Source organism: Accipiter gentilis, chromosome 12 (genome assembly GCF_929443795.1).
Source record: "Accipiter gentilis chromosome 12, bAccGen1.1, whole genome shotgun sequence".
NCBI lineage: Eukaryota > Metazoa > Chordata > Aves > Accipitriformes > Accipitridae > Astur > Astur gentilis.
Window position 1 is genome coordinate 1,161,016 of NC_064891.1, and position 15,581 is coordinate 1,176,596.

At 49.5% G+C, this 15,581-nt stretch overlaps 1 protein-coding gene across 4 annotated transcripts in view; it reads right to left on the minus strand.

Moving 5' to 3' along the window:
- The window catches only part of TMEM131L (transmembrane 131 like), a 91,228-nt gene extending 81,254 nt beyond the window's left edge, over nucleotides 1-9,974 (minus strand). For all 4 annotated transcript variants that reach the window (XM_049814531.1, XM_049814529.1, XM_049814530.1 and 1 more), the window contains exons 1-3: nucleotides 9,814-9,974; nucleotides 9,279-9,349; nucleotides 1,926-1,969 (exon numbers count right to left, since the gene is read on the minus strand). In XM_049814531.1, coding sequence (XP_049670488.1) covers nucleotides 1,926-1,969; nucleotides 9,279-9,349; nucleotides 9,814-9,937 — 239 coding nt within the window. In that variant the 5' untranslated portion in view covers nucleotides 9,938-9,974. The remainder of the gene's footprint in view (nucleotides 1-1,925; nucleotides 1,970-9,278; nucleotides 9,350-9,813) is intronic.
- Nucleotides 9,975-15,581: the final 5,607 nt, after the last annotated feature.

Below are 15,581 nucleotides of genomic sequence, written 5' to 3' on the forward strand. Positions count from 1 at the left end.
AATAGAAGCCAAGGGAATGAAAGTTAATCTGGAAAGAAACTAATAAATTCTAGTCTTTCTTACGTACCTTTGCTAGGTCTTCATAAAGTCTACACTGCAACATTCCTTCAGCATACAGAGCACACACAGATCGGTGTTTACATACAGCAGCAAACCAACAGTTTAAAAGATGCACACAAACCACTGTCTGTTTAGGCAAGTTTCCTGAAGCATTTCATTATGACAATAGAAGGATGTTTCCATCCATGCAAATGAACCTTATAAACTTAACTTTCAGAAAACAAGTTCATTTTTGGAAATGAGTAATTACTAGAAAAATCTTTAAGCACCTGAATGACAAAAAACCAAACCAAAACAAAAAAAAACCACCAAAACCAGTCAAACCACTTTTTCCTATTTCCTATCTGAGTCTCAAGAACTATTTCTCTTTCAGTAATATTTTTATTATTGCCATAGTAGCCAGTTACTCCATCCACCTCCAGAGATAAATAGGCAGGCAGAGATATTTTTTTTTCCCCCTAAACTAAATCTCTCTGCCTACTAACAAAAATCTCAGAAACCACCTTAAGCACAGCACTTGAGACTGCGGTCTTCTGATTACCTCTCAATAAATAGAGCACACTTAGGCACACAGTGAAAATTTTGCATCAAAACCTTAGTAGTCCCCAGCTGAAAATCAAGAAGTTCTGTATTTGTGCAGGGAAAATGCCAGCTTTCAATAGTCTACCCCTCTTTTCACGAAGGAAAAAAAAAAAAAATGCCCTACGCAGGTAGGAATTGGGGGATGTAGATGTAGGCAAGCACAAACCATCAGCATCAGCTGTCAGAGGCAGCAGTAATCCTCCCATTCTGTTTCTATACCATCTTTGCCATTCCACAGGGATGAGGCACAAAGCCCTAATGTGATCCTGGGTTTGGACGAGAAGGCTCCCAATGGAGCAAAGAGGGGGAAGAGGCGCGTGGAGAAGCATTGCAGTGCAGGACAGACCCGTCACAACCATCCCATTCCCTGCCCCAGGCTCACCCCTTCTGCCAGCTCCCAGCAAGGCTTGTGTTTTATCAGATCTATTCACTCTCAAACCCAAGCTAAGGGCAAAGATGGGAGATAAATGAGAAAAGCATTTCTGGCTAACTGCAACCATTGGAGCACGGTGGTGTTACACGTGTTTATTTTAAGTCTTGTGATCTTTCTAGCTGGCATGCCACCGAAAGCTGTACCCACATTAACACGTACCAAAGGAAGGAAGTGTTTCACTGGTAGATGTCCAAGCATTTTAATCTGGACTCTCAGAGGAAACAAAATGTGTATTTAAAAAATAATCTGTGATGCTATTTACCCAACCCTTCAAAATAGAGGAGGCCTGATATCAACAGAAACAGCAGAGTTGAAACTACACATCTTAAGAGCTTTATTATTTACCTGATTTCAAGAAATCAGGCAGGATATTTATTGTTCCAAAGCAACACACGAATAAGCCTTTGGCTTTAAGTCTTCTTTACCACCCTCCTTGCCTTGGTACACATTCACGCTCCAAGACTACTTGCGTTTGCAAATTTTGGAACAGAAAATTGTCCTCTTGTTTAAAGAAATTAATTACAAAATATACAATAAAGCAGAATTAATAAACACGGAACTTTTAGGGTAAAAGCAATGAAAAGCAAATGCAGCTTAGAGATAGAATAAAGAGAAAGAGATGCAAGAGGGCAGTTCAGTCTTGCATATGCCGCACGCTATTTTCTGGTTTTGCTAACAAATTAATATTAACATTAGTTGAGAAAACTGTAAGCCACAAATAATGAAAATCTATTTAGTATGCAGCAGAAAAAATAATTTTTAGTAGTCTGCCCAATTACACTTCAGTACTTCCTAAAGCAAAAACCAAAACAAGCTTCAACACTCTTGTTTTCATTTTAGTTTCACTTACCTTTGCTCTTGTGGATGCTCTTCCACAACTTCCTCTGAATCAGCCTGACAAACAGAGAAAATACTACGTAAGAATCTGAGAATTGTGACAGGGCACACTGAACATATGCACCATTTTTAACTCCTCTGAAGGTGGACTCTCACATGACTTGCTTGCAAAACAAACTCAGAAATCTAAAATTCCTACAGCAATTCCTTTATAATTCAAGGAAGGTGGATGCTGGCCATCCCATTTAGGGTTTCTGCTCCTTTTGCCAAGATAAATGGTGACTTAACATGGCTACTCCCTGTTGGTTTTTTTCCAAATATTGATTAAACAGACTCATTTTTTTATTTATATAAATGCATCTATACAAGATTCTGCACGCACATACAATTTCAATCTAAAACCATCTGCCCCCATCAGTAAATTTCATTAGCCAGTACCTGAGAAAATCAGATGCAGAATGCCTTGGAATTCAGACCACGTGGTAGCACCAACAGCAAAGGCAAAGTACCACGTTCCAACAGGGATGGCGAGATCCCAAGCCCAGATCTTATCAGTGATCAGCAGCACGTACAGAAATCAGAGAGAGTAGAAGCTTTAAACACAACAGCTTAGCTCAGTTGCTTGGACTAAGGTAATTTTTGAGACATGCAGTTAACAAACTGTGCCAGCTTGCAGTTCACAACTAACCACTTTGAGCTGTCTACAGAAATGAACTCAAGCGTTGGTTCAATGAGCTCCCTGCAGGAAATCCATTTAAAACAAGCAGGTAGCTGCTCTGAACCAGCCGAGATCTCCAGGAAAGCTTTAGGTACAACTCAAAATGGAGCATGTTACAGCCACCCAACCTGCACTGATGAAACCAGGAACAGCTTTAGGGAGATTAACATTTTTCGGGAAGAGGTCACAGTTACCCTGCCAGGGACAGCTGGTAAGTTTTCCCAGCTACTGCTTCTGCAGGTGATGGTTGCACAAGACACAAGCTACAGACCTTAGCAATGAAAAGGTAGGAAAAAAAAAACAAAACCAAAAAACAACCCACATTTTTTAAATTAAAAGAGTGCACCTTCCACCACCCCTCCTACACGTTTCCCATGTAAGTGCATCACGGAACAGTGCCCAAGGCACCCACTTTGACTCTAGCTCCTATTTTCTAGTTCCCCCCTCGTGAAGGGGGAAAAAATGACAACTACACTAAGGCAGCACATATGGGTAAAACTATTATTAACATTATTATGGCTAAAATAATGACCTTATGGCTAATATTACAGATCTTGCCGAAAGCTACCAGATGCATATAAACTTCAATCTTTTGCCACAAGCAACTCATCCAACAGAAGCGGCACAGCCTTCTACCATAGCATAACCAAATCTGTAACAAGACTGACAGGGAAGTACAAGTTAATTTGAGGACTTGACAGTCTTTCTGTATGCGTGCCCTTAAAGGGAGGTTGGGGACACTGTGATAATCGTCCAGAATCTGCAGCACAGCTCTTCAGCACAGACCTACCTACCCAGGGGTCCTAGCACCTGGCCCTCACAAAGACCTGGCCATCTCCTCTAATGACTGAGCTAAGCCTTGCTTTTAGACTCTACCAGTATGGCACAGTACAAACCCACCATCTGATTTCCAGCTTCTCCAAGCTCCTTTTGTACTTCGGGGACCTCAGTATGATACCAAGCAGAATTAGAGGATTCCTCATCCACCTCCTCCAGAAAGAGCTTCTCCGCAACAACAGGCTGGCAAGCTATCCTCATTTTAAATGGCTTAACTCCTCCTTTAAATGGCTTAACATCTGCCAGGCATCAGAAACCTGGGACTATATCACTACACAGTGCTCACCCTTAACACTAGCTATCTTAACCACTTCTCCTCTTCACTTTTTCTCAAGCAACAATGAAAAAAAACCTTCCCAAGCTACAGTGCAGCCACACCACAAAATCTCAATTGTGCAAGAAAGAAAATTTTTTTTAAAATCACCCTTGACTCTGAGCACACACACAGAGCCCCATGTCCAGCTTTTTCCTATGTTCCCTCCTCTGTATGGCACAGGCTACACGTATACTCACACTAAGGATAAAAAAAAAAAAAAAAAAAAAAAAAGGCAGGCTTCCTCAAACTCCCGTATCGTCAGACAAGTACTACAGGGGGATGGAAGGAAGGGAACGACTCCTGAAGCCAAAATGCAGGTCCCAGCAGCCTATCCACAACAGGGAAAAAAAAAAAAATCCCCTTCCTCCAGACAATATGGGCAGGTGCTTATCTCGTGCTTGGAAAGCCCCTGAAAGTGCCCCTCTCCTGTCACACAAGTCTTAAGAGCCTGGGCTGACAGCTTCTGCATAATCTGCATGGCCAACCAGCCCCAAGTCCTATCAGCACCATCCAGAAGCTCAGCTGGGAGGCTGGAGGAGCCTTTTAACAGCCCAAAGAGGAACACAATTTCCACCCCAAGTCTGTCTCAGGCTTTCACACAAATTGCGAGCCTTCAGACAAACCCTGCTTTGAAGTAGGTGACTCTGTACATTCAATTTGTGCATAGCTGATGGGATGCGCCTCTGTTAATGACACACTGCAGTGCCGCGTATCTCAGATACATAAGATCAAGGTCTTCATCAGCTTTCGAAACTGGTAGAACCATTAACCTTATTAGCCCCTGAGCAGCACTGAAGAACAAGAACTGAAGCAGAGTCGCTACTACATGGGAAAAGAAAAATTAATAAAATAATCTTTCAGAACTGAGCAGAACCTTTAAAGTGAAAACCGAGGCAGCAGCTCTGTATTTGCCCAGTCTCTGTAACAGACTATGATACAGTAAATATCACGGTATCTTCCTCCAAAATTCAAGCACCTGAAACATTATCATCAAGTAATCTGAAATAAGCATTCGCTGTAATCTCCTAAGTATCTGCAAGCAAACTGAAACATACACGAGGTGTTCCTCTAATGAAACATCTCACTAATCTACATGCAACATGCAGGAACAGTAGAAAACCCATCACATCAGACAGACATGGCACTGACACCAAGAAAAAGTCTGGTGTATGTTGTCTTTGATGACTGTCATTTTCAATCGTGATAAGAAGACCCACAACTTAACCTTCATTATTTCATTTTGAAGTAGTTCCTCCCTTGCAACTGAAGGGGTGGAGAGCACTGAATGCCCTGCTCTGCAGGTAGCCAACGTGCCTGCCCCTGCCTTCAGATGCTCACAGTAATCACCAAAGTGGTTTCTGACAGACAGAAACACATGACTATGACTCTCCAATACCTATTTTAAGTGGTGCCCACCATGAACTACTAATGGCATTTGTGCTTCTCCTTTCATACACTTGTGGCCATGGAGACAGCAGGCCTGATACCCTTACTATGCTTTTTCTTGGGCTCTTTCCTCTCCTTTTCAGGAAGAAAAAAAACAAAAAAAAACCAAACAAACCCAACCCCAAGAACGTAACTAACCGCCTTTCAGCTTTGCACTGAAGTGCTCCAACATGGCTGTTTATATTTGGAGTTTTTTCAGCCTTTAATGGTGAAGGGCTTCGGTGTCGAGTCCTACATAAAGGAGCTTTTCTCCCAAGCATTTTAGTTAAGTAATTATAAACAAATTACAAACAAACAAGCAAAACCACAAAATTACAAGGAGTCTGAAAAAAACTACAACTGCTCTAATCAAGACTCTCACACTTGAGATTTTCCACGTGAAAATCCCACTGGTTTTCCACGCATCTCCCAAACATCAGGGCAGGTAAGACTTTACATTTTTCCACATTGAGGACAAATGGTGGGAAGAAAAACAAAAACAAAAATCCAGCCACCCACCCAAGGGACGTTTGCTGTAAAAAGGACGTCAAGGGCAAGGAGGATAAGGAGAGCAAGGCAGGAGCTCTGCAGCTACCCCACACTTCACATCACCTTCAACAAGAAGAGAGGAACTGGGCACAAGGAAATACGGATACCACATCCAACCGGGAAACCCAGCTTGCCTCAAAGCAAAAACGGAACCCAGGAGGACACATTAAAACGCTGGAGGAAGCTGCAGACAGGTGGAAGGCCGTCAGCACGCTAGATATAGCCGGCTCCTCCTCAGCTCCAGCGCACAAGCCCACGCACACCTTCACCGACTGCAATGCTCTGGGCACCCTTCAGGCTCAGCTGCGGAGCAAGACCAGTAGGTGAGCCATCCCTAAACGGCTCTGCAAGCTTCAGAGGAAGCCAAAATCAAAAGATTACAGGCATGGCGGGGGGGGGGGGGGGGGGGGGGGGAGGAAAAAGCACAAATACATGTAAGAGGGAAGCTGGGAGGGGGCACGCAAGAAGCACAAACAATGAAAGGGAAGCAAGAGGAAACAGAAGGTAGAACGACCAACCGGGGTGGAGGCACGGGGGCCCTGGGCGGTTGCGCTCCAGCATGCAAATTCATGCAGTTCACGTAGACAAAGCAATGCTGTGAGAGGCCTAGAAAGCAACTACAAATATTAAAACGCTTTGTTTCCCCTCCCTCGCCTCTTAACACGACATCTTTATTCAGTATGTGCTCTTGGAACAAAAGCATGCGCGGGCAACCCGACGGTTGAATGGGCTACTGACCCATCCAACTTTCATCCTCAAATTCTGCAGGCAGCAAGGAATGCTCAGAACTGCTCTGTCACAGGCAGCTGATGATGCATGGAAAATAAGATAATAGTGCAAATCCACAACAGAAAGGGAAAAACATCCATCAGACAGAGCATTGGTAACCCGCCAGAAACGGGCAAAAGGGCTGGGCAGACAGGGCAACCTAAACCATATCTCTGCTCAGAGCCTGTAACACACAGGCAGGAGGGAGGTGCTCTGGGTGAGGAGCACGCATGGTTCCTTCCCTGGACTTTTCACTTCTGCATGCAAAGTCCTCACTTTCCTCTGCTGCACTCCCGCCCGCGCTCCTTCAAAAGGGAATAGGAAGAACCAGATCAAGGAACCAAGACATTTCTCATTCCCAAAGTCTTCAGCGAGACCTATCCTTAAACACGTGAATGAAGCAACCCTTGGATATTCCCTACCAAACAATGTTTATTATTCACTCAAAAGCAAGAAAGTTCTTCCTCTTACTAGACCCTCACCATCACATCACCACTGCCATGGTACACGTACAACAGGCAAAAAAACCCCTGTGAAGGTTCAAGTGAGAAAGTCTGTTCTTGCAAGGAAGAGAACATGGACAACCTCCTCGTAGCGGTAAGTCAGACCATTTTTTTTAGTGGAGCGTGGAGACGGACAAGCAATAAACCTCTTACAAGTTTAAGCATCCCCCTAACAAAGAAAGGGCAGTCAGATGTTACAGATGAAGCAGTTTTCCAAATCTCTGGAGCCGATGCCGGCGTCTCCACCGATGCCCCTCACCAGCCCAGAACGGTCGCCCAGCAGGGCAACGATGCCGAATTGCCTTCAGGACCTCGCACGCGCCACAGGGGATCGCGGCAGGGTGGGCAACCTTCACCTCGTCGGGCGCTCAGAGAAGAGCTACAACCAGCCATCACAGAGCAGTGCCACCACTCCACGGAAGTGGTGTTGGAAGGGTCTGTCGCCACATTCACAGGGACAGATCGGGAGGTCTTCTTTCCTCCTCCCCCCAACAACTGGAAAAGGTGGCTTCAAATTTGGCTACAGGCCCAAGAGGTGCTGAGTAAAGTCCAAGCCCGCAACGGAACAGAAATTTGGGTATCAGGGTTGGGCCTAGAACCAAGCTTTGGTCCTAAAACCTGTTTGAGGAACCCAGGCCCTTCTGCTTCAGCTTGAGCAGTCACACCGAGGCGTCAGATGCTGCTGCTGTCCTCAAGCTTGGAGGGGAAAGCCATGCAAAACAGCCACTGCACCACTAGTTCTCGGAGACTGGCTCATCTGGCTTTTAACGTCCGCCTTTTATTTCAACGAGCCTACTGTGATTTTCACTTCTCGCTCTGTCACAACTGAAACCAGAAGACCTGTTTTCTTTCCTGCATACCTAACACAGCATCTACAGAAATGACAGAGGAGCAGCACCCTCAGCTTTGCCTTTCACTGCTGCAAGGACTCGGCAGGACCATACGTTCAACGACGCCATTCGTGCCTGGTTTTCCTTCAGCCGCGCTACAACTTATTTTTATGAGGATGCTCAAGAACAAAGTGTTTTCCAAGAGGACCTAATCTCCTCAGGAAGTAAACATCACGTCATCATCGCTCAATTGCAGCTTCGCTATGAGAAGCGACTATAAACGACTACATTACACGCTTCTACATCTAATGCATCTTAAGGCCTTCAAGGTAAAGAATGTATAAGCAAAAGGCTGAGTTCCTTAAACATCCCTAGGCAGAGACTCTGCACCTTCCCTTAGCTACTATCACATCCATATCAGGCAAATTCTGAGCAGCGTAATATATGTATTTTTTTTAAAACTATCTGTTTATACAATAGATAATACTTCCGTAACACCACGATACAAAATGCTAGGCCCTGGTAAGCAGCGTCAGTTGTTGGCTAGCTGAGGAAAGAAATAACACTTCTGCTATTTTTCCCTATGTTAATGGGTATCAACGGCTGAGCACTAAACAGAGAATGATATAATGGCTTAAGAGAAATAAATTACCCTCTCTTCCCTCTAACATAAGACGATGTCCCTAAGGACTGCTTCTTCCCATTTATGAGCCTGGTGCCTTGAAGTCTAGGAAGGCCCAGCTCAACATATGGCAGAGTCCGTCAGTGCAAGTTAAATGACTGCCTCAAATACCATAAACTCCAGACCACCGCTTCCAGCACCCCTCCTCGCTTACCCGCCCGGCCACGCTTTTTACTGTATTGGCTCCTCTTGCCAACGCAGAATTAAACAAATCTTGTTAGCATGCAACAAAAGCAGCTAAACAAAACAAAAATGCGCTAGGACAAGAGGAACGACATCATAAATGATGTGTCATTTGAGGCGAAAAAATGGCTTCACCTGAGCAAGTCTGAGATATAAATATATGCATACTCATTATATGCACATCCAGCATTTACCGTGCACAAATACATTCATTTAAAAAAAGAAAAGGGAAAACGGGGCGGGGGGGGACGACGGGGACGGGACACCAAAGCCGAAAAATCCCATTCCTGGTCGCAGCCCCGGTAGCAGCAAGGCGCTGGCGGGGGAGCCGCGGGGACGGGGCTGCGGCGTGACAGAGGGCGAGGCCGCCCCCGCGGCCCGGCTCGCCCCCCGCCGCGGCACTGGCCCCGCCGTAGCACCCCCCCCAGCGCCCCCCGAGCCCCAACCCAACACCCCCGCCCCGGCCCCTCGGGGCGCGTAACGGCCCCCGAGCACACCTCACCCCCCGCCGCGCCCCAAACCAACGACACCCCCCCCCCCCCGGCGCCCCCTCACCTGGGCGGGCAGCAGCAGCTCCCCCTCCTCGGCTTGCCACAGCTCCACCACGCCGGGGATGGGCTCGATGGCTGCGGGGGCAGAGAGAGAGAGAGAAACCGCCGATGGGCCGGCCGCGCTCGCAGGGGCCGGGACCGGGACCGGGGGCCGGGGGGGCCGAAGCCCGCAGGCGGCAGCAGCGGCCCGGGGCTCCCCGCGCCGGGGCAGGCCCGCAGCGACGCCCGGCCCGGCTGACAGCGGGACGCGGCGCGCACCGCGGGGCGCAGGGGCGGAGCGGGAGGGGGGATGCGAGCCACGTCCCGAACCCCTTTGTGTCCCCGGGCTGCCGCCGCGGCAGCCGCCCGAGGGACGGCGGCGGCCCCGCTCGCACGCCCGGAGCGGTCAGCGGCAGCGGCACCCCCTTCCTTCCTTCCCTCCCTCCCTCCTTCCTTCCTTCCCTCCCTCCTTTCCTCCCTCCCTCCCTCCCTCCTTTCCTTCCTCCCTCCCTCCCTCCCCCGGCCCGGCCCGGCCCGCCCCGTCCCATCGTCGCCCTCACCTTGTCCCTGCGCCTCTCCGGGGCGAAAGCAGGGCAGGAGGACGTGAAAGACGCCCAGCAGGAGGTTCATGGCCGCGGCCGCGCGGCAGTAGCCGCTCTGCTGCGGGTAGCGCAGCCCCGCCATGCCGTGCCGCGCCGCGCCGTGCTGCGGCTGGGCGGGGGCGGCGGGCGGCGGGGGGGGGCGGAGCCCGCGGCTCCCGCGGCCACCGCCCACCGCCACGCCGCGCGGCTGCGCGCCGCCGCGGCCACGCCCGCCGCCACGCCCCCGCCCGCCGCCGGCAGCGCCGAGCACATGGCGCGCGCCCAGGCGGGGAGCGCGCCCGCCCCCGGCGCGACCGGGGGTGCCCGACCCTCCCCCCCCCCCCCCAAAAATAAAACCAAACCCAAGAGGGGAACGGGGGAGGCGTTGGGGGAAAATGATGCAAAATCGGTGTTATTACCGCGTTTGCGCCGTTGGGGCGCGGTTCGCGGCGGGAGCGGGGGGTCCTCTTCCCCCCTTGGGCCCGTGCGGGACGTCACCGGGCTGGGGGCTCCCCGCTTATTTTTAGCAAAAAAGAAAAGCATTAAAAGAGCGAGAGAAGAAAGCCAGGATGCAGTGTGAAGGGGGAGGGGAGAGCACAGAGAGGAAGAGTGAGAGCAGGGCGGGGGGGGGGAACCAGCCCCGGTCTGGTGACCTTAGCGCAGATGTTCCTGGGGAAGATGCTGCCAAAGCGAACGGCGAGCGTACGGTTCGGAAAACAGAACGGGCAGCGGGGTTTGTTTGCCTCAGTATTCTCTGACTGCTTAGCAGCGCTGTATGTCGGAGGATTGCTGCTGCTCTTCTGATCCGTTTCGGTTTTAAGTGACTGGTCTGGTGCCTGATGAGTCTCTCCGGTAATTACAGCGTTTATGGAACAGGAGCGTAGAACAGAGCCTGGCAATAGCTCTGCTCATCACACGGTTTTAACATGCATCTCACACGCCCTTCTAATTGTATTTTAAAACACTTCTCCTTTTTGCTCAAAAAATAAACCCTCAAATGCTTAAATTACAGGAAAAAAACAGTCATTAAAGTAGTTCTGCAAACCTTGAGGAAAAAAAGAAAGCAAATACTCCACTAATGAGGTTTGCACAACCCCCAAATTTTGTCTGGTTCTCTCCTTACTGATCGCACACAGTAACTCACATAAACAATGACAACATGGTGCTTACTCACCAAAGGCTCGTAAATAAAGCCAAACAAATGACAAAACCCATTTTCAGCCCCGAACTGAGACAACACACGAGGCCGTTGGAGACCTCGGTCCCCGCTGGCAGCAGGACAGCTACGTGATGCCCTCTCCCCTTAGCGGTTGTAAAAACTTTTCCCTCCCAGAGGCCGTCCAGGTCCGACTGAAGGTGAGGTGGGGGTCTGTGTGTGTGGGGAGCGCGTCTCTGCTGGCAGCAAAAGCAGTGCTGACCCCCTCCCTAAAGGAGAAGGCTTTGGTGTTCGCCAACATTGCGCAACAGCTGAGGTATGGCCATGAAGTCTTGTCTCCCGCCCACATCCTCTCTCCTTCTCTTCTCCCCCCTTTTTCCTGCTCTCTGCCTGTCGGACAGGTCTTTTGGTTTCCACCCCGTCCCTCAGCGCCTTTAATGGCGTTGCACGCACGTCCCCACATGCAGGCAGAGGGATGGCTGCCCCCATTGTAGGGGCGCACCCTGTGGCACCCCTCTCTGCCTGTGCCCCAGCACACCCCAGGGCTTGCGGAGAAACGGCAGCTTTTAAAATGGGGATGGTTGCATGTTGCTTGGCCAGCCAACGTCCAGCCACACTTGGACAGGTGCTTGAATAGCTGCTTTAGAGAGAAAGAGGGTTATAATGGCATAAACTCTCTATAACAACCCCACCCAGGGGCTGCATGGTACCGTGAACATACCGTGCATTCAGTAGCGAACTATTCCCACCACTTTTGCAACTGGTCCCCGTTGGAATACCAGTTAGAGCCATAGACTGATGTTATTTTAAACTATTAGCTTTTTCTTGCTGGGTTTTTAAAAACCAATGTCAGCACGAGCTGATGATTTTGCCTGTCAGTCTAGAAGTCAACTGCATTTTCAATGTCTGCAGAAAGGGGTCTGGCTGGCAGTAGGTAGGGGCTTAGAGAAAAACTCTCCTAGACAGTCTTGAGACTGGTTTGGCTAAAGAGGTTTTAAAATGTTAGGCGAGAGAGGTGGCCTGAGATGCAGTCTGGGCTGGGACCGGGCTAATGTGGGAGACGCTTCTCCTGTGAAAAGCAAGGGGCGTGTTTGCAGGTTTGGAAGGAGAGGGGGGGATGGGATGGGGGACATGAGGCTTTCTGGCAGTCGTGGTAGAGTCACCCCAACTCGACAGCACAGCTGAACACCTTGCTTTCTGGAGGCTTTTTCAGATGCAAACAGGCAGGACTGGGAGGAAATCAGGGCCACGATGCAGATGTTGCAATCGGATGGGCAGCTACGTGTTGCATAACAGATATCACATGGGAGCAGGCAACCTAATTACGTTCCTGTTCTTGTGCCTCTGTGCATCCCTTCACCAGCAAAATATGCCTGGGACTGTTCTTCATGCATGAGATGAGATGAAATGAAATGTACCTGCCGCTAAATACATGGAGATGCTCCTGAGCCAGCCCCAGGAAAGCCTGGAGAGCTGCCACCCACCATCGAGGGCACAGGGGAAGACAGGGCAGGGACGATGCTGGGTGGGCAGAGCAGAATGGGAAGCAGAGGGGGAAGATTTTCCTCCTAGGTAAGGCTTGAAGTGACTTCTGCAGTCATAAGAGAATGGATATTTGGGTTCCTTCAGGCTGAAACATCTGCCTTTTATCGCCCTCGGTTGCGCAGAAGGGGACTCAAGACCCCTGCGTCCCGCAGCACCCATTGCCCCACTTTTTTCTGCCACCCCATCTTCTCCCATCAACACTCGGCGGGTGCCAGCCCCACGTTCCCCCAGGGAGGGTTCGTTCGCCTCCCCCCACAGCATGTGGGGGCTGCACTGCGCCTCCTTGCCCGCAGCACTGCCTGCAGCGAGACGGCCTGGGACACGCAACCCCGCTCTCTGCTTGCATCGCCTTTAGGCAGCCTGGGCATCCCTAACACCGCATCCCTCCCCGTCTGGTTATGCGCACATCAGTGCTGCAGCCACCAGCTTCCCAACTGCATCCGACCTACATTTGCCGCCTTCTTGCCGCCGCAGCTTGATTTTATTTAGAGCAGCCTCACTCCTCTATCCTCGCTGCAGACCCGTCGGTGAGAAGGAGCTCGGTGCGCAGGAGGCAGCAGGGGAAGTCAGAGGCTGCCAGCGTGTCCCTGCTGGCCCTCTTCAACGGGCCACCATGGTATTCTTCTGTTCCCCAGAAATTAGTGGCTAATCCAGAGCCAATAGATTCACCCTGCTCAACCCGGAAAAGCAAACAGTGGCTAAAACATTTGGATGAGGAACTTGTCGGGTGATGCACCAGGAGGAGAAGGTCCCACCACGTGAACCTGGCATGGACCGGCCCATGCAGCTCCCCCAGCTACCTGCAAATGTGTCAGTGCTCTTTGAAAGCTCGCAGACCTGTTGACGATGCTGTTTTCCAGCTAGGGAAGATTTTTTTTGAGGCTATACACATACCTACTATTCATGTAAAACAAATTCCTGCACTGGCATATTTTAGGATCTTTAACTTGTTTTTCAGTACTAGGATGTGCTGCTGAAATACTTACTTTTGCTGTTTCCCTTGCCCTTGAACTACAAGGAAAAGGAGCTTTGTTTTACCTACAGCAGTCTGGAGATACTGCTGTAAACTTCTGCAAATTGTAAAGCACACAGCAGTTAATCCAGCCCTAAATGCCATTACAAATCCCCATTACTTGCAGCATGAGAATAGCTACTTGCCTTTCAAAAAAGATGTGACACTGTGGAAACACTAGGCAAAATTAATTTCTGGGGGAACTGAGCCCAGCAGAAGCCTTTCTAATCAAAGTATGCAATCATTTCATTTGCAGCCACGTATTGCACCATATGTGGTTAATGCTCAGCGTAAGTGGGCTAGTCATCTATTTAGGGGTTTCCATTAGGTACAGTTTGAGAGATGGTGTGCATCAAAGGTGATATTTATTTTTTTAAAAAAAAGGCCCAGAGGAGTGGTCAGCCCCCTCTGGAGTATTATCTTCACCTTGGCATCCCCAGCCGGGAAATCAGCAGTGATAAGCCCCGTCAGCGTGGGCTGAACTATGCCTGTCCTGGGGTCTGCGGCAGTCTCCGGCGGAGCCCAGAGCCTCTCCTCGCCCTCCCTGGCAGCTTCCCTCCCTCACTGGGCTCCGCTTTATCGGCCCGACGGCTGTGCAACCGCCCCGTACGCCCGGGGCCGGCCCTATCGGCGGGTGCAGCAATGGCCAGTCCCCCGCCGATAAGGCTACAAATCCCAAAGAGAGATTGAGGGGGGGAAAACGCCTTCACTTGGGTCATCTCCTCACCCAGCTAGCTCATTCTTCATCAAAGGGGCGGCAGTTCCCCAAACACCCGCTGCTGGGTGACCAGAGAAATCACTGGGGGCTCAGTCCCACCCAAGGAAAGCCGAGTCCCACCGACCTCTGCCATAGGGCTACGTGCTCCCCAAAGACCAGCTCACGGGTGAGTGCACAGGGAGGACAAAAAAACACAACCACAACACAGTAGAGAAGGAGGACCTGGCAGGGCACAGCCATAAATTTCTGTGCTTGGTTCCCTGTGTGACAGCTGACGATAAGCAGCCCTCCCTTTTCTCCCCGGTGTTTGCCCAGCTAGCTTGCGTAGCCAGCCAGCTTTCTGGGAGCAGAGACTCTCCTACCATCTCAGTGTTTGTGTAACTCCCAGTGGAGCGGGGCCGCGATCTCTGTCAGGGTGCCTCCACATCATTAGAATAATAAAACAATATGGGAACAAGAGATTCTCTTTTCCTCCCGGTGACAATTACCGTCGTGCACACCCCCCCCCCATTCCCAGCAAAGATTTTTAGTGAAGCCAGTGAGTGCTGGGCTAAGCCTAATTCTTTTAAAGACTAATTCAGCCTGATAAGAGTGCCTGGGACAAAGCCTGTCCAGGCAGCGTAATTAAAGAAGTACAAATTGTTTCTAAAACCTCACACTGGCAGAATTTTTACAATTAATGACCACTTGTCACTGTTGGGGCTTGTCGGGAAGGAATCACTCTCCTCTTATCCGCCTGATCTGGGTCAGCAGCCCATCGCCTCTTTGAGGACGGGAAAGCGAACAGGCAGCGCGGCACTGCCCCAATAAGCTGTTAATGACACCGTGCTCATTACCACGGATGACAAACATTGCACTCTTGTTTCTAAGCAGAATTTTTGCCAGCTCGCTTTGACTTTCTAGGCTGTGATTAAACAGAGCCAGAAATATAGGGTGCTTACCTGTCCTACTTTTTCCATTTCTCCCCCTCACGCGTTTTTCATCAGAAAAATCTGCACAGTGAAACAAGCGTCTATATGATCACATAGAAGGTTTGATGAATGTAGGACAATCTTAAGTTATTTTAACAGTGCAGCTTATGAAAGATGGAGGAAAAAACCCCCACTTTTTATGCATAGGAAATCTATTCAAAAAGACCTGCTGGCTCTGGAATCTCAAATAAGAAAACAGTATATATCATCTATATCTGTCCCAAACTTCCGTGCGTACCAAGGAAAAAGAAAGGATAGTAAATTATTGTTATTTGAGAAAGCAACGTTACCGTTGTGGTATTAATCAAATGCTAGGTAATTCAAAAAATATGATGACACACTCTG